The sequence below is a fragment of the Hemitrygon akajei genome, chromosome 3 (genome assembly GCF_048418815.1).
Source record: "Hemitrygon akajei chromosome 3, sHemAka1.3, whole genome shotgun sequence".
In the NCBI taxonomy this organism is placed as follows: Eukaryota; Metazoa; Chordata; class Chondrichthyes; order Myliobatiformes; family Dasyatidae; genus Hemitrygon; species Hemitrygon akajei.
Window position 1 is genome coordinate 182,209,555 of NC_133126.1, and position 25,044 is coordinate 182,234,598.

General features: G+C 40.8%; 1 protein-coding gene across 8 annotated transcripts in view; it reads right to left on the minus strand.

The window, feature by feature from the left end:
• plod2 (procollagen-lysine, 2-oxoglutarate 5-dioxygenase 2) overlaps positions 1 to 25,044 on the minus strand; it is a 186,016-nt gene that overhangs the window by 119,622 nt on the left and 41,350 nt on the right. For all 8 annotated transcript variants that reach the window (XM_073041541.1, XM_073041539.1, XM_073041543.1 and 5 more), the window contains exon 2: positions 1,982 to 2,073. In XM_073041541.1, coding sequence (XP_072897642.1) covers positions 1,982 to 2,073 — 92 coding nt within the window. The remainder of the gene's footprint in view (positions 1 to 1,981; positions 2,074 to 25,044) is intronic.

The window sequence follows — 25,044 nt, forward strand, 5'->3', positions numbered from 1 at the left end:
TCTTGGCTAAGATGTTTCTTTATCTCCTATCAGAAGGCAGGAGTCTGAACAGACAGTGTCCAGAATGGGATGGGTCTTTAATGATCGCTATGGGTATGCCATAAGCCTCAGGTTAAACGGATTACTGCAGGTCACAACTCCAAGTACACATCCAAGTATTTTTCAAATATAGTGAGATATACTGCATTTATCCATTATTCAAGGAGAGTTTCAGGCTCTATGTCGTCAAGACTAGAAGTATTTTACTTAGGCGCCTTCAATCTTCTCACCAAGTACTTGAAACTTCTATGCTAATTCTTGTACAAGATGGACTCGTGAACTTACAGTCTACTTTATGATAAACTTGCACCTATTGTTTAGCAGCACTGCCCTTTGTAATTGTCACACATTATTCTGCATTGTTAGTTTTACTTCAGTCCGGTCAATGAACACTATGCAAGACAAGCTTTTCACTACATCTTGGTACATGACAATAATAAACTAATTCCTCTGCTAAGGGAGATAGAATAAAGAGAAAGACCAATCACACTTAAATGTTTTCTCAATTTATTCTGCTTCAAAGCGCCCACTCTTTCCTCATGGCTAAAATTATACTGTTCTGGCAACAACCCCAACAACTCCCACCACATCCTGTCCAGAGCAATTACAAATTTTTCTGTAACCAGAATTCCATGACCAAAATTATATGCGTAATTCAAACTGCAGCCTAGTTAGTGTTGCACATGGTTCTACCAGAATCTCCAACTCTTGCATGTATGTTTCAGTTAATTAAAGGGAAAAGAATCCTATATGTCTTTTTAACCATCTTACCAAACTCCAGGACTAAAGAATATATACTGTCAGCACCCTGCTTCTTACTCCGTATTCTTCCATTTATTGTGTATTCCCTTTGCTTTATCTCACACTTCCCTGGATTGAATGCCATTTGACACTTTATCGCCCAATTCATATCCTGCTATCTAAAGTTTCCATCTCATTATCAAACATGAAGCCAATGTATCATCAAAAATCTGCCTAGGATACTTCCCATAATTAAAGCTGATTCATTAAATGTTGACCTCAAATAGCAATAGACCTTGTTCTGAACCCAATGGAAACACATTGTTTTCTCATCTCAAAGCACATTTCATCCATTACCCTTTACCTTCTGCCACTGAGCACATTTGTGATCCATTTTGCCAAAATACTTTGGATTCTATATGCTTCTGGGTTTTATGATGTAGAAGCCCATCAAAAGCCTTGTTGAAATCATGTTGACAATCTCAAACACAATTCTCTCATTCATTACTTCCTCGAGAGTTAATCAAGTTAGTTAGACATGACCTCTCCTTAGAAAACTTATGATGATTGTCAATGATTAATCGGTCATTCTAAATGAAGGCCCATAACCATCCCTCCAACTGATTCGAATAAATTTGCCCACCAATATCAAGTTAACTGGCTTCAAGTTAATTATTCCATTTCTCTCATGTGCTTTTTTTAAAAAAAAAATGTTATAATGTCCGCAATTCTTAATTGCCATTCCTCCAGCCAGGAAGGATTGGAAAATGATGGTTGGGGTCTCTTCAATTTCCTTCCTTGCTTTCTGTTTCAAAAGGCATAGGATATGTATCATCTAATTACCCAACTTCCAAAGATGCTAAACCTTTTTCATCTTCCCCATGATTACACTATCCAATATTCTCCTCCTTAAATATAACACCGGTACCATCTTCTACTCTGTGGAGACAGTCAACAAATATTCCTGTGGAATTCTGTCTACATATACGTTACCTTTCAGTCCCCAAAAGGTCCTCTCTTTCCTGCAGTATTTCTTGCTCTTTCTTATAATTCTAAAATGCCTTTGGTTCTTTTTTGATTTTACTTGGCAGTACTTTATCATGAGTTCTCTTTGCTTTCTTAAATTGCCTATTTTTTCAACCCTAATTTTTTACAACCTTCTTGGTTTTCTTCAATATTGAACCTGTGGTGTCCAACCTACCTTAACTGTGTAGTTGAGATGCTTCGCAGTCATCATAAAGCGTTTGAAGCCATCAGTTTCTTTGGTTGCTACTGTAAGTACGAGGAGATTCTCTAAAATGAAGAAATTCAAGAGATGACATATAGAGCGGGAGAGCGAGTAATTTTAAAAAAAAGGAAACGCAGCTTCTAAAGATCAAGCCGATAATCAACACCTGAGTAGACATCAAAGTGTTCTCAGCACTAGAAATGCAGGTTACAGGTGAAATATTTCATCCAAGAAGGTTGCACGTGAAGTTAGTGTAATGAAATTGTGAATCTATTCTCCCACTAACCCACTCTCCAAACTCACACAGATAGTGCAGCAACAACCTCTGGTTTCACATCACACTCACAGCTCAACCACTTACAATTTCCAGATCAAAGGTGGAAGGAAAGAAGATATCTCCCACTGTGGTTCTCAGGGAGTGGAGGGAGGGGCAGATCCGTAAGACAATTTTGCTCCACGAACAACCATGGCCATTGTTGCTTACTCACAATATAATGAGATCTTAACAGCACAATGCTAGACTGGAATCCCCATCAACTCAACCCTTTACTTCCCTTTCATTCTTCTAGTCTACTCCCAACTGCACCAGTCTCTCAATATTGTTTCTACTCTCACCCGAGGCTCAGGCCCCAACCTCCAAGCAAAGCCTTGATCTCCAAATCTTTGCCCTCCCACTCCCTGACCCACCAATAACTCACTAGAGTGACAGCCCCACCCCGGACCCTGGTTGTGAACTTCACTCTACCATGCCTCACCTACTGAAGCTCCCCACATTATAAACCATCGTCATTCCTCATGCCAAGGCAACCATTGCAGAGGCTCTGATCAGGCCTAGAGCTACCAACCATCTTGACACCCATTTCTCTGAGAGTATTTCCTTGGAACATGGGAGAATAAAGGAGCACTCAAAAGGAACTTACACATTCACAGGGCGAAGGAGCAAACTCCACACAGGCAGCAAGAGAGCAAAAGGAAAATCACAGATACTGGGAATCGAAAACAAAAATGCAGAGAATGCTGGAAATATTCAGCAAGTGTAGGAAGTGAAAAAAATAAGAGTAAAGGCCAGGATTAAAGGTCACTGGAGCTGAGAGGCAACAACACACAAGCTCCACTCTTAAATCATTCTAATAAAGTGTTATGTTGATTCATCTATGTCACAAAGCCTCCAAACATAACTTACACGAAAAAAAGCTAAAAAAGAGATGCAAAAAATGCGAAAAAATTTGGACACAATGTAATATCTTGCTGACATGTTCCTGCACGGCCAATTGCTCTCAAGCACCTGCCCTGATGAAGGGCCTCAGCCCAAAACATCGACTGTTTATTTTCCCCCATAGATGCTGTACGACCTGCTGAGTTCTGGCAGCATTCTGTGTGTGCGCGCGTGTTGCTCACATCAATATCTCCAAGAATGAAAAGCGGATCATGGCACTCTCACCTCAGGAGGCAGCAAGTCGGGGCACAACAGAAGGAACATTTGAGGCACTGAAGGAGTTCAGGTGCATTGGGGAGTGATTTTATGTATAAGGAGTTAAACAGTACTTTATTTGGAGAAACAGATGTGGTTGTCCAGATCAATGGCTAATCCTCAATCCACAGTACACAGCACATCACGCAAACTACTGGTTCATTGCCATGTTGCAGCTTCTGGGTGCTGGCCAGGTGCAGTGATTCCTGCCCTGGAGCAGCAAGTTGAGAGAGGCACAGCAAAACCTTCCTTTCCCTAGCAATTTTATGAATAGTTGTGCCACCACAGAGTATATGGTGTAACCCATTGTTCAACAAAAACCCTTCAGTGCTGGTTAAGTCCATTTACATCCTTGATTAATTCGCAGATTTATGAACATTAAGTTCCAATGTCACCACCAGTAACTTTGCAGGAGAGGAATACTGTAAGGTTGTACACCATTGTTCTCCAACAGAACCACAACCCTGGTGTGGTTTGGAGGCTTTCGTGCCTCAATGACCCAGAGAACTGTGTTGGCTAGAGTCAGGACTTTATGCTGTGGCTCTTGGTAGGATCACCCATGCCAAACAGGTCAAAGGGTGGAGGACTGACTAAGAGTGGTCCACCAGGTTCGGAGGTTCAGCTCAGTGCTAACAACCCTGACTGATAAAGCAAAATTGTTAAGGCAAACAGCAACAAAGAGTCCTTCTACATCTGAGTGTGACGGTATTCCTGAGTCTCCACCTCGGACTTGCATGACTGACAGTAGTGAAAACTGAGAGGAAGCTACTGGCACAATGAAGGAAACCCTGAACACCGCCAGAGATGGAGGACCTTCATTGCTGTCCTACAGCCAGTGGCTTAACGGACAGCAAGTACACCACACTGTTACCTGCAGATGGTCTTTATGCCACGTTTGATTTTAATAAATGTGTTTTATGGCATGTCCCATCCTTAGCAATAACATAATTAAATGATCCATCAGATGCATGCTCAGGAAGTCATAATTTCATGTTGTATTCAATGTTTAGGTATTTACAATAACGATTAAACTGATCGCAGTGAATATCAAAATTACATGTATTAAATTTATTTCCCTGTGTGCCATGTTATTAAACCTGGATAAGCGGGCAGATACAATATTTACATTGCATGATCAGCACCTTGAGTCAACAAATTCAAACAATTATAGTGATACAACAGGTCTAACCCTTTACTCTTCGATGTGAAAACACCCATCAATTGTTTTGCTTTGTATTAATGGTGCAAATGTAAAAAGCGGGACTGTCTGTTTGAAGACATCAGGTTAACTGCTTATTCCCTTTCATAAAAGCTGGGCTCCTCCAGCAATTTGAGTTGCTCAAGATTTCCAGTATCTGCAGAATTTCATGTGTATATGAGAGGGACTGTCACGTTTGCATTGTACATACGAATGAACAGAAATCTAAATGAAATGTTAAAATTTCTTTGAAAGTCTCCACTAAAATTAGTGCTAGATTTCCCAACCAATGTGCTAAAAGCAGGGGCCTGAAAGTAAGGCAGGAGTTTTTCTGCAAAGTAGAACTTGGTCTGAACAAAATGTTGCTGGAGTCCCTACTTGGGAAATCGGCTGTGCCGACACAAAGAGTAAAAGTGAAGCTGCAAATGCCGGAAACTGAACATTTCATTACAGCGTCATCCCTGTGGAGTTTTGCCAACAAAATGTAAGTTCAGATTTACAATTTCTTCATTGTGCAGTTAACCTTTACACAATTTATTTGTAAAGGCAAATATTATTTGCGACGAGGTAGAATCTTCAAGATGAATGAGATCCTGCAAGCTCAAGACCATGGTACCTTCAGAAAACACATTACAGAGATCTGACATTAATTACAGAGAGTGGGGTTTGCGGATGAGAGAGGTGAATCTCATATCCTAGCAGAGTACACGGACAGGTTAGTCTCCAGAGTATTTGGCTGGTATAATGTACAGGCAATAATATTTCTAATTGATGCACTGAATGACAAGATTGCACAAAAACACTCGTTATGTTTTAAAGCCATCAAAAGGTCAAGCCAATATTTATTTTCCAACACTTCTTGAACATGTTAACTTTGATTAAAGTTGGAGAATGCATCTTTGCATTTCTAAGATTGCCCAAATACCGCTTTCGGGGTCTCCCTTCCCGCCATCACGGACATCTACACTACACGCTGCATCCGCAAAGGAAACAGCATTATGAAGGACCCCATGCACCCCTCATACAATCTCTTCTCCCTCCTGCCGTCTGGGAAAATGCTCCGAAGCATTCGGGCTCTCACAACCAGACTATGTAACAGTTTCTTCCCTCAAGCTATCAGACTCCTCAATACCCGAAGCCTGGACTGACACCAACTTACTGCCCTATTGTCCTGTTTATTATTTATTGTAATGCCTGCACTGTTTCTGTGCACTTTACGCAGTCCTGTGTAGGTCTGCAGCCCAGTGTAGCTTTCTCTGTGTTGTTTTTTTTTACGTAGTTCAGTCTAGTTTTTGTACTGTGTCATGTAACACCATGGTCCTGAAAAACGTTGTCTCATTTTCACTGTGTACTGTACCAGCAGTTATGGTCGAAATGACAATAAAAGTGACTTGACTCGACACATTTCTTACTTTTACTACGCTGGTTCAGTACGCACTCCTGCAAGCAATTTCTACCATTACCTCAAAACTAAGCAATCCCATAACACTAGATAGCGCAACACTCTTACTGTTTGGGGCACCCTGGAGTTCAATTCTGATGCTGTCTGTAAGGAGTTTGCATATTCTCCTTGGGAATGCATGGGTTTCCTCCCACAGACCAAAGATGTCCCAGTTAGCCAGCTGTGAATCTTGGATAGGAGGTGGAAATGAGCAGTGCATGGTGAGGGACCATTGAGGTTGATGGCAGTAGATAGACCACCTCCAGAGTTGATGAGGTTGGTGACGGTGTGGGGACAGTGGCCTGATGGTTCTGAGTGGGGTCCTTTTCAAGGGGTAAATAAGAGGAGGTGTCCGAGAGCTGCCACCTGGCCTCAGTAAGGTAGGGATTAGTGTACCGCACTGCAACAGCACGTGTTGTCTGGGGGTTGGGTAGAGAGGTTGGGCTTGGTGCAGAGCAAGTGGAGGGCAGTAGGTTCAGAGAGGTCAAGGATCAAAGAGTAGAGAGGAGTGCTGAAGTTGAACCAGATCATGTCTTGTTGACAATTATAGATGAAAAAGAGCAAGCAGAAAACCAGAGCAGGTTGTCCAAGAAGAGTAGGCGGGTTGGAGAACGGAGATGCAGTTATTGGTGCAGGCTGGGGAATCCTTGCCAAAGGAGTGAGCTGGGAGAAGGAGGCGACAGAAGAGCTCGGAATAATGGGCTTAGAGCTGAGACGTGGGCGAAGGGGAATAAAGGTATGCCTCTTGCTGAGGACAGAACCTCCTGCTTCAGAGAGGAGAAGGTCAGAAGGAATGGTAAAGACATGACAGGAATTAAAGCTGGGATCAGAGACAGGAGGAGAGTTGGTGGCGTCAGAGGAGGGGAAGGTAGGGTTGGAGAAAGATGGAAGCTTCGAGAACCCCAAAGGTGATGGGGAGCCTGAGACACCTGTGTTCGGTGAGTAGTGGTGGGAAAAGGTGAGTTCAGGGGTGGAGCAGCAATGAGAAAGTTGTCGGTCTGGAAGTGGAGGCAGCTGAGGTGGGGGCTGGAGCCTGCAAAACTTGCAGTCTGAAGGCATTGGAGTTGGCGATGGTGGGATCTGTAGCCTGAAGCTAACTGGTCCTTCATGGGAGACTCATCAAGAAGATTAAGGTGAATGGGATCAATGGTGCATTGGCACTTTGGATTCAGAACTGCCCATAGAATACAGAGGGTAGTGGTTGAACTGACTTATTCTAGCTGGAGGACAGCGATTCTACAGGGATCTGTACTGGGAACTCTGGTGTTCATGATGTATGTAAATGACCAGGATGAAAATGCGATGGGTGAGTTACTAAGTTTGCATATCATACGAAGATTGGTTGTGTTGTGGACAGTGTAGATGATTGGCAAAGAATACAGTGGGACATAGAGCAGTTACAGATATTGGCGGAGAAATGGCAGATGATGTTTAATGTGAAGTGCTGCTCCTTGGTAGGTCAAGTGTAAAGATACAGTATACTGTTAAGAGCTAGTGTTGATGAGCAGAGGGATTTTGGGGTCCAAGTCTATAGCTCCCTGAAAGAGGCTACACAGGTTGACAGGGTGGTTACGAAGGCATATGGCATTCTTGCCTTTATTAGTCGAGGCACTGAGTTCAAAAGTCTAGAAGTTATGTTGTAGCTTTATAAAACTTGAGTTAGATTGCATCTGAAGTATTGCATACAATTCTGGTTGTCCCATTATAGGATGTAGGTTCTCTGGAGAGGATGCAGATGATGTTTACCAGGATATTGCCCAGATTAGAGGTCATGTGCTATAACAAGAGTTTGGGCAAACTTGGGTTGCTTTCTTTGGTGTGAAATGAAAGAGATTTATAAGATTATGAGGGGCATGGATCGAGAAGACAGACAGCATTTTTTTTCAAACCAAGGTTGAAATGTCTAATTACAAAGGGCATGCATTTAAGATGAGGGGAATAATTTCAAAGGAGATGCAAGGGGCAAGCTTTTTTTTTTAATATCGCAAGAGGTGGGTTCCTGTAATGCAGTGGCTGGGGTGGTGATACAGGCAAATACACTATGGACTTTTAAGAAATAGATATAGCTAAGCACATGAATGTGAAGAAAATAGAAGGATATGGACATTGTGTAGGCATAAGGGATTAGTTTAGTTGGCTATCTGATCACTAATTTATTTGATTTGGCAGAACACTGTGGGTTGAAGGGCCTGTTCCTGTGTTATACTGTTCTATAGTACTGTGCAAAAGTCCTATAACAATGCTGCCTAAGACTTTTGCACAGGACTGTATTTGTGACATGAAGTGGAGAACAACGTTGTAAATCTGGCAGGAGTAAAGGATGTTGGGAATGGTGAGGGTGGAGTGCAACAGGAGGGGTGTGGGACAGGTGGCAGAAAAGGAATGCCAGGGCTAGATGTGGCACAGATGCTTATATACCCATCCCAAAGACACCAGGGAAGGTCATTAGATTCCAAACATTTGGTATATTGATCATTACAGAGTGTCTCTCTGATGCTCTCCGGTCTCTCCCCTCTCCCTTCCTCTTTCCCCAACCATGATTTCCCTCTCCCTGTCCCTTTCCCAATCTCAGCCAACAATACAGACCCATATCAGAATCAGGTTTATCATCACTCACATATGAAATCTGTTTTTTTTTTGGTGGGAGCAGTACAGTGCAGTACACAAAATTACCTCAGTACTGTTGCAAAAGTTTGAGGCACCCTCGCAAGACATATGTGCCCAAGACTTTTTCACAGTACTGTATGTTGCAATTTGTCACATACACCACAGAGCAGTGGAAAGAAATTGCCTCACATCCCCTTTATACGGATCAATGTGTTGCAATTGTCCATCGAGGTAGTAAAAGGTAAAACAATGACAGAGCAAAACAAAGTGCTGTATTTACAGAAAAAGGGTGGTGCAGGTAGACAATAAGTTGCAATCATAATTAGGTAGACTGAGATCAAGAATCATTATCGCACTATGGAATCATTCAACAGTCCTATAAAACCAAGGCAGAAGCTGTTCCTGCGCCTGGTGACACATGCTTACACGGTTTTGTATCATCTGCCCACTGGTGGAGGTGGGTGGCAGAGAAGAGAGGATGTCTGAGGTGAGTGACGTTTGATTATGCTGGCTGCACTACCAAGACAGAGGGAAACAGAGAAAGAGACTATGAGAGGAGGCTGGATTCCATGATACACTGAGCTGTGTTTACACCCCTTCCGGGGGGGGGGGGGAAGGTGAAGAATGGGAAAGTGATTGGAGATTGAGCCAGGTCTTGCACATGTCCTATTGCTCTAACTCCCCTGAATGCCAGTTGATTTATTACTTCTGGATGAATCATTTACTCAGATGTAGAGTAGCTGTTAGACTCCTTAGCAGCTAGAGGACTCAGAAAATGGTGGAAACAGATTGTGCAGGCGACACTAGCCTGATATGTTAACTGTCACTGGATGTTGCATGACTTGCACGGAGTGTTCTGATGATAGCTCACCGTTAAGTTAATGTACCTGCAGTATCTGCCCTCAATATGGTGGCTGATGTCTTTCTGCTCAAATGTTTTTCAGGACTTTGGGGCCAATTCAGTAGATTTACACAGCAACACAAAAGAGTCTGGAGGAGAAATTGGGAACAAAATGAACTGTTTTTACATGCACAATGAGCAATGCATCTCTTATCTCACTGCAGAGCAGATTCAGCTCATCAGAATCTCTGGTAATAGTGAGTTGTAGTATAATCGTTTCACCAAGTTAGTGCTAATCTAGCCAAGATCATAAGAAGATAGACACTTTCTCTGAGAACTTACATTATTCAATGTGTATTTTCAATAAAACAATGTCTAAATTAACATCAAAACCAACCATGTGTATTGCTAAAAACCTTTTACAGGAATTGGAAATGGTTTAAATAAACATTTAAATGACAGGCTTCACTGAGGAGTTTCTCCAGGAAGGTTTTTCTGAATTGATCCATACTATATGGATAATGAGGCCCTCAAGCAGAGACTTGTTGCATTACTGGTTCCTTTCAGCCCATTATGTTGGTGCTAGCTGTGATCTAGAACCATTCAAACCTCTGCCCCCACTATAGTACTGGGCATTTTTATGGCTTCAAAAATTTTTGATTTCTTCTGCAAAAGATGCAGCGATCCTTCCTTCTTCCACAGACTAAGAATTCAGTGGTATAAAATCAAGCATCGAACAAAACTTTTTAAATAGCAAAAAAAATTGCTACAATTTTTAAAATTTATTTATTTATAGACAGTACAGTAAAAGGCCCAGCGCTGCCCAATTACATCCATGTGACTAATTGACCTATTAACCCTCCATCTTTGGAACAAGGGACAAAACCAGTGCCCCCAGTGGAAACCCATGTGGTCACAGGGAGAACATACAAACTCCTTACAGAGAGCAGCAGGAACTGAATCCAGGGTGACAGTGCTATAATAGCATTAAGCAAACCACTATGCTACTTTGTCACACCTAAATTGTTCATTTTCCCTGTATTACTTTTTCAAATATGAGACAGAGTCACACAGAGATATAACATGTCAACAGCATTTTGGCCCACTCAGTCCATACCAACACTAACCCGACATTAATCTCCATTTGCAACTCTTCCCACATTCACACACCCTCTCTCTAGATTCTACAAGTAATCTGCACACCTGGGGCAATTTACAATGGCCAATTAACCCATTAGAGAATATTCTAGAATTAGGGTACATAGCAAACATTAACTTCAGCAACCAACCTTTAGACCAGAACATGGATTGTAGATCAAATTTAAAATGCAGCTGTTTCCTGGAGCTTTGCAAAGCAGTTTGTTGAACAACCAGACAATGCTGATTAACATTGATTTTGGGTGTCCAGAGTGGGGTGCAAAGGAGCAGGTGTGAAAGTTGTATGTAATTCAAAGGAAGCATTGTAGATACATTGTAAATATAGAATTGCCCCTTGGTCTCCAGCATATAAAATGTCATGTAATACAGGTAGTCCCCGAGTTATGAACGTCTGACTTATGGACAACACGTACTTACGAACCAAGGAAGGAGAATGCCATCTGCCATTTTAAGTCGTTGCCGTTGACACTGTGTTGAGTATTTAACTTTGTATTTGGCTTAAAATTTTCTTAAGTAAGATTCACCCTGACTCTGCCCCCACCCCCCATTCCGTTCGGCTGGTGGCGCAGTGAGATCAGTGCCGGGCTGGAGTTGTCGAGCTCGCAACTCGATCTTGTAAAAAAAAAACACTGCCACCTCCTGTTTTAATTCCCACGTGGAATATTTTGGAGGATCAAGTACCCAAACCCAGCACAGCCCCGACTTGTCCCATTTAGCATGTCTCAGTGCAGTGGTCCTTAGGACCCAGCGGACCTCGGGAGCTGGCGCAGATCGGGAGCCGCCACCCGCAGTGTTTCTGTTCCATTGATGGGAAGCGATCGTGATTGAAAAAAAAGTGGAAATAATAAAGCATTTGGAAAGAGGTGAAACACCATCGGTCATTGGAAAAGTGTTAGGCTACAGTCGGTCAACGATCAGAACAATTTTAAAGGATAACGGATAAAGTGAGAATAATGGAGCATGTGAAAGGTGCTGTCCTGATGAAAGCTACAATTATTACTAAGCAACGCAGTGGTTTAATTATTGGAATACATACGTTTCTTAAGTGTGTTATATAACCATATAACATATAACCATATAACAATCACAGCACGGAAACAGGCCATTCCGGCCCTCCTAGTCCGTGCCGAACTCTTAATCTCACCTAGTCCCACCTACCCGCACTCAGCCCATAACCCTCCACTCCTTTCCTGTCCATATACCTATCCAATTTTACCTTAAATGACACAACTGAACTGGCCTCTACTACTTCTACAGGAAGCTCATTCCACACAGCTATCACTCTCTAGGTAAAGAAATACCCCCTCGTGTTTCCCTTAAACTTTTGCCCCCTAACTCTCAAATCATGTCCTCTCATTTGAATCTCCCCTACTCTCAATGGAAACAGCCTATTCACGTCAACTCTATCTATCCCTCTCAACATTTTAAATACCTCGATCAAATCCCCCCTCAACCTTCTACGCTCCAATGAATAGAGACCTAACTTGTTCAACCTTTCTCTGTAACTTAAGTGCTGAAACCCAGGTAACATCCTAGTAAATCGTATCTGCACTCTCTCTAATTTATTGATATCTTTCCTATAATTCGGTGACCAGAACTGTACACAATATTCCAAATTTGGCCTTACCAATGCCTTGTACAATTTTAACATTACATTCCAACTTCTGTACTCAATGCTCTGATTTATAAAGGCCAGTGTTCCAAAAGCCTTCTTCACCACCCTATCTACATGAGACTCCACCTTCAGGGAACTATGCACTGTTATTTCTAGATCTCTCTGTTCCACTGCATTCCTCAATGCCCTACCATTTACCCTGTATGTTCTATTTGGATTATTCCTGCCAAAATGTAGAACCTCACACTTCTCAGCATTAAACTCCATCTGCCAACATTCAGCCCATTCTTCTAGCCGGCATAAATCTCCCTGCAAGCTTTGAAAACCTACCTCATTATCCACAACACCTCCTACCTTAGTATCATCAGCATCCTTACTAATCCAATTTACCACCCCATCATCCAGATCATTTATGTATATTACAAACAACATTGGGCCCAAAACAGATCCCCGAGGCACCCCGCTAGTCACCGGCCTCCATCCCGATAAACAATTATCCACCACTACTCTCTGGCATCTCCCATCTAGCCACTGTTGAATCCATTTTATTACTCCAGCATTAATACCTAACGACTGAACCTTCTTAACTAACCTTCCATGTGGAACTTTGTCAAAGGCCTTGCTGAAGTCCATATAGACTACATCCACTGCCTTACTCTCGTCAACATTCCTCGTAACTACTTCAAAAAATTCAATAAGGTTTGTCAAACATGACCTTCCACGCACAAATCCATGCTGGCTACTCCTAATCAGATCCTGTCTATTCAGATAATTATAAATACTATCTCTAAGAATACTTTCCATTAATTTACCCACCACTGATGTCAAACTGACAGGTCTATAATTGCCAGGCTTACTTCTAGAACCCTTTTTAAACAATGGAACCACATGAGCAATACGCCAATCCTCCGGCACAATCCCCGCTTCTAATGACATCTGAAAGATCTCCGTCAGAGCTTCTGCTATCTCTACACAAACTTCCCTCAAGGTCCTGGGGAATATCCTGTCAGGACCCGGAGATTTAGCCACTTTTAAATTTCTTAAAAGTGCCAGTACTTTTTATGCATAGAAAGGTAAAATATATACTATATTCTAAGACAAACATTTGACTAACTGACGCCAAATACTAACTGACGCCAAATAATACCGTATGTACTTGTTCCGACTTACATACAAATCCGACTTAAAGACGGACTCAGGAATGGAACTCGTACATAACCCGGGGACTGCCTGTATTGAAATAAACAGGCTCCTTCCTCCAGGGAATGTCTCATTTTGTTGAATAAACCACTTTTGTATCCACTAGCTTCAGTCCCTCTCCACTGACTTTGTTCAGACTGCAGCAACCCTACCAAGCTGCTCACTTTTGGGATGTGGAATGAAGGAAGCCCATGTGGCCACAGGGAAAGCATGCAAACTTGACACAGACAAGATCCAAAAATAAGGACTGAACCCATGTGTCTGATTTGTGAGGGAATCACTATACTACGGGTCTCAAGCAGCACCCATAGAAAGAGAAGCAGGGTCGATATCTCAGGTCTCATCAGAACTCAAAAGATTTCAGATCTCCAGTGCCTGTAGTTGTTTTCAGCAAAATTTCTTTCCTCTTTTCACAGTTATTTTAAACTGATTTATTTGGACACACTAGATGAAACAATTTCCACCACCCACTGTTTCCTAAGTAAAAAGCCTTCATAGTTTTAGAATCTTCTACTATGTCTTTTTCTATGGATACAGAAGAAATGAGTATCTTAAGCCGTGTCTCAGAACTAGTTCCCCATCTGTCACCCTGGTCAATCTCTTCTCAATGCTTTAATGCTCATTCTATAATTAGGTGGCTAAAATCGACGCTGCACTTGAATTATGCCCCAAAGGATGTGTTATGTTCTAAACTAATTGATCATTACTCTTCTACTGAACAGTGATGGCCAGCTTTATAAAACCCAGATGCTATTGCTTCTTTTTATGGGGCTTTAGCTAAGCCATTTCAGGAGATTACATACTTGAACCCCTGTAGCATTTCATTTGGCAGTGACCAGAAGCAACCTCTGAGGCTGACATGGGATGCTATTGCTAAGTAGTGGCATTACTCGTCTGGAAAGTGGGAAAAAAAAAATGTGAACGTAATAGAACTGTGAATTGAAAGAGATAATGATTTCATTTACCACATGGGTCAGCCCTCTGCAAAGATTAATGAGAGATCATTATATAGTACAAATTTTGTTTGCAACAATAAACAGATCTGATCCACAAGAACTCCTGATACAAATAAACTCAGCAGCCACTTTATTAGGTAGCTCCTGTACCCAATAAAGTGGCCACTGATTTTTTTTTTGGTCTTCTGCTGCTGTAGCTCATCCACTTCAAAGGTCTGAGATGCTCTTCTGCACACCACTGTTGTAATGCGTAGTTGTTTGAGTTACTGCCACTTTTCTGTCCTCTTGAACCTATCAGGCTATTCTTCTCTGACCTCTCTCAAGGTGTTTTCGCCCATAAAACTGCAGCTCACTTGATTTTTTTTTGTCTTTTGCACCATTCTCCAGAAACCATGAAGCATGCTAAGTGTGAAAATCGAAGTAGATCAGCAGTTTCTGAGATACTCATACCACCCCATCTGGCACCAACAATCATTCGACAGTCACTCAGATTATTTTTCTTTCCCATTCTGATGTTTGTTCTGAACAAATAAACTTCTTGACCATCTCTGCATGCTTTTATGCATTAAGTTGCCACCGAGTAATTGGCTGATTACATATTTGCAAGCTGGTGTGCAGGTGTACCCAGTACAGTGGCCACAGAGAATTTTGAAAACACTAATGCAGAGATCCAACGATGATCATTTATTTGACTCTTTTTTTAAACAGGATTTCATTTCTGGTTTGCAAGGGTTTTCTACATTTTACTTGTACAACACATTTGTTTAAAAATACGCTTATTTTTTAAAACACTGCTTGGTGTGGTATATTTTTAACAATAATGTTTATTTCAGAATAAATCAACTTTTCAAACAAAATGTTAACTAAAAGATCCATGTTGTAACATTTAGAAGGACAGACTGCCTTATAGACAGAATGTTATTTTGATCCAAAGATTGCAATAGAACAACATAAATTACTTTTGAAATACGTCACACTGTTGGTGGTGACAACCATTTTAAGTTTTCCTTTCTCTGTAGCAGAAGATAAAATACCTTCTTGGTACTTATGCACATTCAACACTCTGATGCTGAATCTGATGGGAAGGTGACATGCCTCGGATGCACCAGCAGATCACCCCCCCCCCACCCCTCCTCCCGACACGCACACAGTGACTTTTCTCAACCCAAGTCCCTTCTAGCCACTATACGAGATTGTGGAACATCAGGGCAAAATAATTTGAATACTGTTGCTCGAAAGAAAATGAAGGAAATTACAATTAAGTCAATTAGTTAAGGTATTAGTTGAAATAAATATAAATGTTTCTAGAGTTGTCTAAAAATTTTTTGAAACCTAAATGCTTTCACTATCTTCCTAAGATAAACTGAACAGCGGCAGTCTGCCAACATCTCACTTCCTCCAAACTGGAGACAAGCAGCCCATTGAGGGGAGTTTCCTTTCCAGACAGTGGTCCATTTTCTTCCTTGCACAAGTAAACAAACGCACCTTTCAGACAGACCACAGTCACCGGTGCTCCGTGAAAGGAATCTAAAGGAACCGCAGATCCTGTCCAAATATGTGTTCATTAGGACTAGCTTTCCTGCAGAATCCTTCCCTCCATCACACATGAACAAACACTCCATTTTCCATCTGTCACCACTCAACCTGGGGGGAAAAAAAGCACATGTCCATGCAAACTGCCTTTTGTGTATTGAGACTGAGGCAGCTATAATCCATTTATGGAACAACAGAAGGATGCTATAACCACTCCCAGTGTGATACTGAGAGATGCATGGCTTAACCTGAGGTCTGGTCACTGTTGACCTCCATTAGGTCTGTTGTCTCAGCTGTGTGACGCGCATTCAGGCAATTTTAAAAGAGCATATGTGCCTCCCCAAAAGGTCAACCAAATAAAGCTTCTCAGGACTATCAATCAAACTGAAGCGTTGAACAACAGATGATAAATTGGAAAACTAAAGTTGGAGGAAAGGACAGGGGAAGAGAAATAATACACGAGTATAGAGAACAGCCACAGGTTTATTCTGCAACTTTAAAATGTTGCTTTCAATAATGGATTCAAACAAAGAACAATACAGCACAGTACAGGCCATTCGGTCCTCAATGTTGTGTCGACCCTTAAACCCTGCCTCCCATATAACCCTCCACCTTAAATTCCTCCATATACTTGTCTAGTAGTCTCTTACATATTAGATACTTTTGTCTCATCAGGAAAAGTATTTTAACATAACAAAATTATATATTATAAAGATGGGGTAAAATGTGTTACCGTCCTTTTAGATAGAAAGCAGGTGTTAATCCTACTAGAAAGGTATTGAGTTTTATCAACTCTAACAGTTTAGCTACTTTCCCTCTGACCGTTAGGGATATGGGAAGAAAGCAGGAAGGGGGTTCTAAATTTTGGTCATATTATCTTTATTTATTGAGATACAGCACAGAGTAAGCCCTTCCAGCAACATTTCACCAAAGGACTAGATAGTGTGGGTGTGCAGAGGATGTTTCCTCTGGTGGGGGTATCCAAAACCAGACCTCAGAATGGAGGGGCAGATGTATGGGGTTGAATGAGATCTGGGATCAGCTATGATGAAATGGTCGAGGAGACTGAATAGTCTAACACCTCCTGTGTCTTATGGTCTATAAGCAAACAAAACTGATGCATCTAGATCCAGTTCAACGCATCTAGGTTAAGATGAATCCACCTAGACTACATCCAAGTGAACCTCCAAAAGGATCACAACCTCATCGTGGTTTGGAGGCTTGCATGCCTCAATGACCCAGAGAGCAACGTTGGCAGGAGTCAGGGCTTTAGGCATTGGCTCTTGGTAGGTCAAAGAGTAGAAGGCAGACTAAGAGTAGAAGGCCCACCAGTCCTCCAGGTTCAGGGATTCAGCTCAGGCCTAACAACACTGACCGGTGAAACTGAAGAGCTTTCCACATCTGAGTGTGACAGTCTTTCTGAGTGTCCGCCCAGGACTTGCACAACCGACAAAAGCGAAAATCAACAGGAAGCTACTGACGTGATGGAAGGAAGGATCGTCATCACCGTGTGTCACCTAGGACGTAAGTACACCCAAGTGAAGGAAGATGTGCAGCTGATCTTCACATCAACAATGCTCACCAACCCCAAGGGTAAAGGGCACACACAGATTTTTTTTTAAAAAACAGAGATTTTACTTCAATTGTGCTTATTTAATACAAATAAATATTCAACATCAAATAAACGTGATGAACAAAAGGGAGGAAGGAGCAATTCTGTAGAGTCGGCACAATCTGGGGAACACTATAGCCAACTATGAACAGCTCCAGCTGAATCTCACCGCCAAACAAAAGATCTTTCAGCCTATGTATTGCCACGTCCTCCACTTCAGGAAGAAAGTCTAAATTAAAAGCTACTTAAATTATAGTTTGCTTAAACTCAAGTAATGACACTGCTAAAATGGGCTCCAGTTTATTTTAGTCAGAAACCAAAATAGCTAAAATTTTCCAGGAGTCAGTGAAAGCAAACTATTTATGACCAAAAAAAAAGGCAAGCCAGTGGTGAATGATTCAATCAGAATCAGCTACATGAAGAAAAACAAGTTAACACCGGACAACGTGGTATCATGTACCTGGTGACTGACAACAGTTGGCTGTCACTACTTTTGTTTTTGACAGGTAAACAACATACAGACTGTAAAATAAACTCTGAAATCGCTAAAGGAGCAGAAATGAAGAACAGCAGAAGAGTAGGGAAAGGAAGATGACGCGGGTTGGTGCGCTTCAGCCCGAAACATCGACTGTACTTTTGTCCATAGATGCTGCCTGGCCTGCTGAGTTCCTCCTGTATTTTGTGAGTGTTCTTATAAGAGTAGTGAGTAGATTTGCAGGGAGCAGCTTACAGCGAGTCACCACACTCCAGTGCCATCTTGCATCAATCTTCTATTCTTTTTTTGTTTCTACATATTGCTCAATATGCAGCCAATCTGTTCATTGTCTTGGAAATGAAAATGCCATTTTGTTTTTTTAAACACAAGCTACCTTCAATAAATATAATATATAAATGCACTTACCCTCACACCGAGTTTCCCTCCACCGACTGTAGACTTTATATCTGCTCAAACTGAATTCTATCAAACATTGCTCAGATCATCCACTGACTTACTCCAAATTTGTTTGCAATTTTTGTGTGTTTTCCACAGAATTATCTACACCTTGTGTCACAAGTAATCACTTGCCCCATCACTGAAGTGTTCCCACAACCTATGGACTTACTTTCAAGGACTCTTCATCTCTTGCAAGACTCAGGGTTGTATATGGTGACATATGTGTACTTTGTTAACAAGTTTTCTTTAAACTTTGAACTTGTGTCTTATCTCTACAAACTACACACAAAAGGTGCCAGAACTAGAGCTCGTAGTTCATTTCAAATCATTCAAACTGCACTGGATTCCCACCCTTTTTTCCCCACACACTCTAGAGCATTTTTTGTTCACTATTATCATCCTTCCAATGTGCTCTTTTTATCAAAGAGACCCCACGTAGAAATTTATCAAGGTTCATATGCGCACCATTCACCACATCGTCCCTGCTCCACTGTTTACTTTCTCTAAGAAGTGCATGTTTCCCGCAGCATTACTTTTCAACAGCTTGCTGACTCCACCCGTTTTCTCTTCATAGTGGCATTCAGCAGCTGCATATCTAATTAATAACCCTCTCAAGTGTTTGCTATGTTTAGATAACAGACCTGTAATTTCTTAGATCAGCTTCAGTATGTCTCCATTTACAAAGATTCAAAATACAGTACGTTTATTATCAAAGTATGTATGCAGCAAACAACTTGGAGATTCGTCCTCTCACAGACAGCTACGAAACAAAGAAACCATGGAGACCATTCAAAGAGAAAGATCAACAACCCCCCACCACACACACATAGCATAAAAAAAACAAGCAAAGAACAGAGAATTTAAAACAACAACTCAAAAAGTCAACAAAAGAGTCTAGTCATATTTAGTTCGGTTCAATCCAGCCATGTGTCATTCGTAATCTGCTGGCTGTCCTGATCAAAATCACACAAAACATCAAAGAAAGGAGGGAACAAAAACCAGATTTGACATGCTTTGCTCATTCAGGAAAAAAATTACTGTCCCTTGAGCCACTGCAATTTCCTTCTACAACTTCCAAGATTCAAGAACATACCGATTTGAATGCGAACTCCCCTTTGTGCCCTTAACTAATAGTTAATACACTTTCATCAATCAGAATCTCTTTCCTTTCTCCAGACATGTCAGAATTTATTTATTCACATAGATCGCAATTCCAATGAGAGAAATAAAATCAGAAAACCTGTGACTTTTTAAAAATTATTTCCTATTTAGCTAATTTATGTTGTACATCTTCGGCAGTTATCCAATTAAAATTTGTCATTAACTCTCAAGATGCTTGCTAAGGCATCCACTTTCAAAACCCAGGCAAAGATAAAGATGAAATGAAGGTAAATATGACTATATAGAGGAATAGTTGAGATGCTGAGGCCAGTCCTTAAGTTAGAGATTTATTGTCATTGCTGAGGACAAGACTGCAGTGCTTTTTCATTCAGTGTTAAACAGCATAAAGACAGTTCAATTACGGTACTAAAAACACAATGACTACATTTAAAATTACATCCGAGTTATTTACAGTGACAGCTAAGTTACGACTGAATTAAAAACACTCTAAAATTAAAAGAAACCCGTGGCTGCCTCACTCATGTACTGCACCTGCCCATGTTAGAAAATATGGATAATAAACATAAAATAGTATCAAGAATTAAAGCTGGAGGTTGAAAGCAAAGAGCTCTGAAAGAAAAGGTTGCTGACCTATTTGAACCCAAATATTGCACCTGCCCATGTATTGCACTTAGAAATTGTCCATAGAGCCTAAAGACTATGGGTGGGGGGGGGCATTATCCTTAAAATTTGTAGTTGATTGTGGTGAAGGATGCAAAGGAGCAGAATATTCACAGGACTATTGTCAAAGCTTTTCAAAAATTCCAAAGCTACTGCCCGAAATTTACAGTTAGGCTCATGGGGTAACATTATTAAATGTTGACAGTTACACTATTATTACAACTACACATCAAACAATTATTTTTCAAGCCGTTGTGCAAACTACAGTGAATGGGTTTCTATACAAAAAAGCAAGACACAGCGGACCAAGTAGAGGCCAGTGCAATGCTGAATCCCGTCCTGCTCTTCGGCCCGCTTAACTGGTAGCCAAATTGAGATGGTATGATTAGAAAGAAAACCAACAAACTGTTTTAGACCAGGATTGACACTTGCAAACTGTCAAACATGAAAAAACTATGATTCTGCACAAACACCATTAAATTATCACATCACTTAAATGCAACTTAGTCATTTGATGTCATTGAGTAACTCAGCTGAACTGGATCTGTAGTTGCTGACAAGAGTGAAATGATCTCATTCGCACTCACAATGAGAAATACAATAACTGTTAATATTTCTGTTAATACCCTATCATATTCACTCTCTTCCAAAACAAATCATTGGTTACTTGTGTATAGCTTTTCATAAATTCTATGTCTTTATTTTACTGCAAATACCTGCAAGAAAATGCAGTGCATATTCATCTCAAAGTAGTGCCTGGTGACATATACATACTTCGGTAATAAACTAATAAATTACTTTGACTTTGGCCTTCAGCATGAATCTCCTGTCATCCATGCAGGCAAGTACAGAGCAGTGGAAATGCCAAGGTGCTCAAAGCGTCATCTTCTGGCACAGAGTTTTCTCTTAAACAGGCTAGTCGGGCGTTGGCTTTTTGTAAATACCGTCAGGCCACAGTTTGAAGGAGAATGAAGTGTTCTTCCAAAATCCTCACCCACAGCCTGTAACAGCTAATTACCACTCTTTTACTCATTTATTGTTCCAGTCTCAGAGACAGCAGAGTTTAAAATTACCTATCTTGCTTGCCAATATTACAATAACTACCAAAGACTGAAATCTAACCCTGATCCAAAAGTCAATCCTATAGTTAACACTGTCGGCTTTTGTGAATAAAACTTGTGAAAGTTGTTTTATGAGCTTAACAAAAACCCTTTGCTTCCACTATGAACATACCAGACAGTCCCCTTACACTGATGTTATTACAGCAGACACTGTCTCTTAAAGTGAACAACTCAAAGATAGTGTTTGTGAATTATGTTGAACAGTCTTGATTATGAACAAAATGTATCATCTGTCACCCATTACCCTACAACACTATCAAGTTAACCAATCTTCATAGATATGTAAGTACATAAAGAATCTGAAGCACTGTGTATAGATTATATCATTTTAAGCCTTGCACATTGTTTGCCATCAATTATCATCATGGCTCATCCTCTTCCAGCATCACCTTTCTAAAAAGATATCAATGATCGCCTCCAATATACTCAGCCTGCACAGCTCCCTTGAATGGAGAATTCCAAAGATAGAACACCCCTCCATGCTCTGAATGGCTGCCTCTAGTCTGAAATATCCCAACCCAGAGGAAACCTTACTCCAGCATTACCTTGTGAAAAAGCTCAATGATTTTGTGCTTTTCAATAAGATCACCTCTCATTCTTCAGAACTCAAGAGTACAAGCCCACTCTGATTAAATCTCTCCTCAGTTAACAAAGCTGCCAAAATTCAAGATTTAAAAAAAATAAAAGTTAAACATGCTGCCCAAACACAAAACGCCTCACAGGAATATTTTCACGCCCAGTAACGCATGGAGACTATGAGGAAGCACTGACCAGCATCAGTATGCAATTGAAGTATAGCCATGGTTAGAAGTACAAGGGGGTCAAGGGTAGATCTTTGAGGGGTCCAGAGAGAAATGCAAAAGGCAAAGCCCTTTCATAGCAATTTTTAGCTGCAATGGATAACAGAGTATTCCTTTTAGCCAGACACGAGTAGAAAGTATCAGGGGTTCACAGACATCTTGGTTAATGATAGGGGTCTATGGCATAAAAAAGGCTGGGAACCTCCTCAATAGATAATGAAGTCATTATTGGTGTTGGAAACTGCAATAAGAAACCATATATTAATTTTGAGACACACAGCATATCATTAGTGCTTCTGGAAACAATAGTTTCAACTCTGAGGGATAAAATCCTGAAATGGAAGAATTCCTGACTGGAAGGAAATAAATAACAGACACATGTATGGGAGTTAATAACTCACTTGAACAGCTAAAGGAAAGGGGATATAGTTATGGGACCAACGCTTGGCATCCAAGATGGGTACTGCCAGGTTTGAAGGAGAGCTAGACAGAAGAGAAAAGCCATTCACTAATGTTTCAACTAATAAACTAAGTCGAGTGTTCAGGAGCCAACTGGAAACGGAGGTAGGATTGGAGAGGCCACCAAGTGAGATAGAAAGGAAGCAGCTTTGGAGCTGGTGTTGAAGGCTACAAGGTGAAAGCAGCAGACTAGATGATCTTCGTCTTTGTGGCAGAGTATTGGCTTCTATCAAGGTCACAACGTCAATGTAACGATAGGTGACAGTCTATTAATGTAATGGAGAAAACGTCAATAGGTGATCCACTGCCAAAATCAACAGAGACATCTCGGAGTTCAGCAAGTTAGACAGGAGGAAGATGACTAGATTGTGAAGGTCAGCAAGAGAGCTGGACAGGCCAGTTGAGAAATTAGCAAGCTGTAGTTTTGGTGGGCCATTTGAAAGTTTCTGATAGAGGTGTACATGAGAGAAACTGAGCCCTGGGAACAGAGGAGGTACCATGACCACAGGGTAGAGGGAACCACAGGTAGTGGTGTTGATCACAGGCTCATTGCAGCATTCACTGCATGTGTGAATGGCCTTGTTATACTAGCCCATTTGTGAAAGGTTGTGGGACAGATATTGATTGGCCTTTAGAAATTTGATTTCACTTCAATAATACCAATAATCAGGGAATTTCATAACTCATGATAGATCAAAGCCCAATACCATTTGGCCTATGTTAGTACTTACTTCAAAGACTGATAATTAGTATCACTACCTGCTCTCACACCTTTTCCCCCAAATATGTATCATATTCCCCTTTGAATTGATACTGAATCAGTTCACACCATTCCAGGTACTGCATTCTAGTTCCTAATTATTTGCTGTGACCAGCCACACCCCCAACCTATCCCTTATCACCTAGGGTTCTTTTACCAATTCCTTCAGCTATGTCCTCTGAGATTACAAGGCAGCCAACTAGCCTACCGAATCCTGGTTTAACTTTGATCTGCAAACAACATCCCCAACAGATTTCCACCAAATGAAATCCAGTTCTTTCTGAAAGCAATTAATAGACACTAGGCTCATGTTGCAAGTTTTTCCTCTGCTTTTCCACAGGGAATATCTTCACCCAGCATATTAAAACCTTCCATAATCATGAAAGCACATTATGAAATCAGAGAAGGTAGCAAAGTTCTGAAATGGAACGTGTCCTCTGATTTCTGGTGTCTTACTTTGTGGAAAAATATCCTCAGCTGCTTATGTATAAATCTGTGCGAGTTGTTTTTTTTTTAGTAATAAATAGTGGAAGGAATCTGCTGAACCTTAAGTGTATGTGCAGCCAAATTTTGTTTATACTGATAGCATTTTCCTGTCCTCTAAAAGGTCTCTTCAGATGCATTAAACTAAATTGCACTTAGTGTAATCCCATTATCAGTGCTGGATTGAATCTGTACAAATTCCAAGTTACACCAAACCTGTGGGCTTTAGATACTCAAAAATAAACATCAAGATTTCTCAAGATAGAACTTCGGAAAATGTGGTAAAAGCAAGCTTGCAAATTGTTCCAGTAAAGTCTGGCCTTTTCATTGCCTTCATAGTCTTAGAACATATTGCAACTTAATGCATTTTCTTGTCATTGCAATGAAGTACTGCTGCAAAGGGAAAAATAGCAAACAACATGTTCATGTGGTGGCAGAACCATGAAGGGGATAAGAGAGATCCCGTTTGTGCTGCTGAATAAAGAGGACAAGACATTGAACACGACATTTAAGTCTGTCATCTCCTGTTCCAAGTGCTGTATGAACTAATTCATGAGATCACGGAATTGTGAAATCATTTGTGAATCATGGTTAGCAAATGGAACTGCAGAGACTAGAAATTACCTAGCAGAGGAAAAAGACACAATGTATCATGTGTACAATTCTATATCAGAACTAGTAAGGATGAATAGTAAGAGTTCCCTCCTAATTCATGGGTTTAGAGATTAAGGGAATTAAGAACCTAACTATAGGCACAGGTAAAATTTTAATGTGGGAACAGATGAAGTTAGCAAGGATAGGGAATGTTCTTGACTTACACAGTTCACAATGAGTAGGTCTGACCTGTGTTGTTGTGATTATTTTTTAAGCAAATACAAATTAAGATTCCTTCTTTGAAGCTCCCTCACGTATTTATAAGACCATGCTTTCAGGATGCATATTTTGAATTTACAAATGAGGGGAAAAAAATTCAAGCAACATAATGTGTGGTTAGTGTAATGCTATTAAAGAGCCAGCTGTAAGATCAGGGTTCAATTTCCACTGCTGTCTGTAAGGATTATGTAT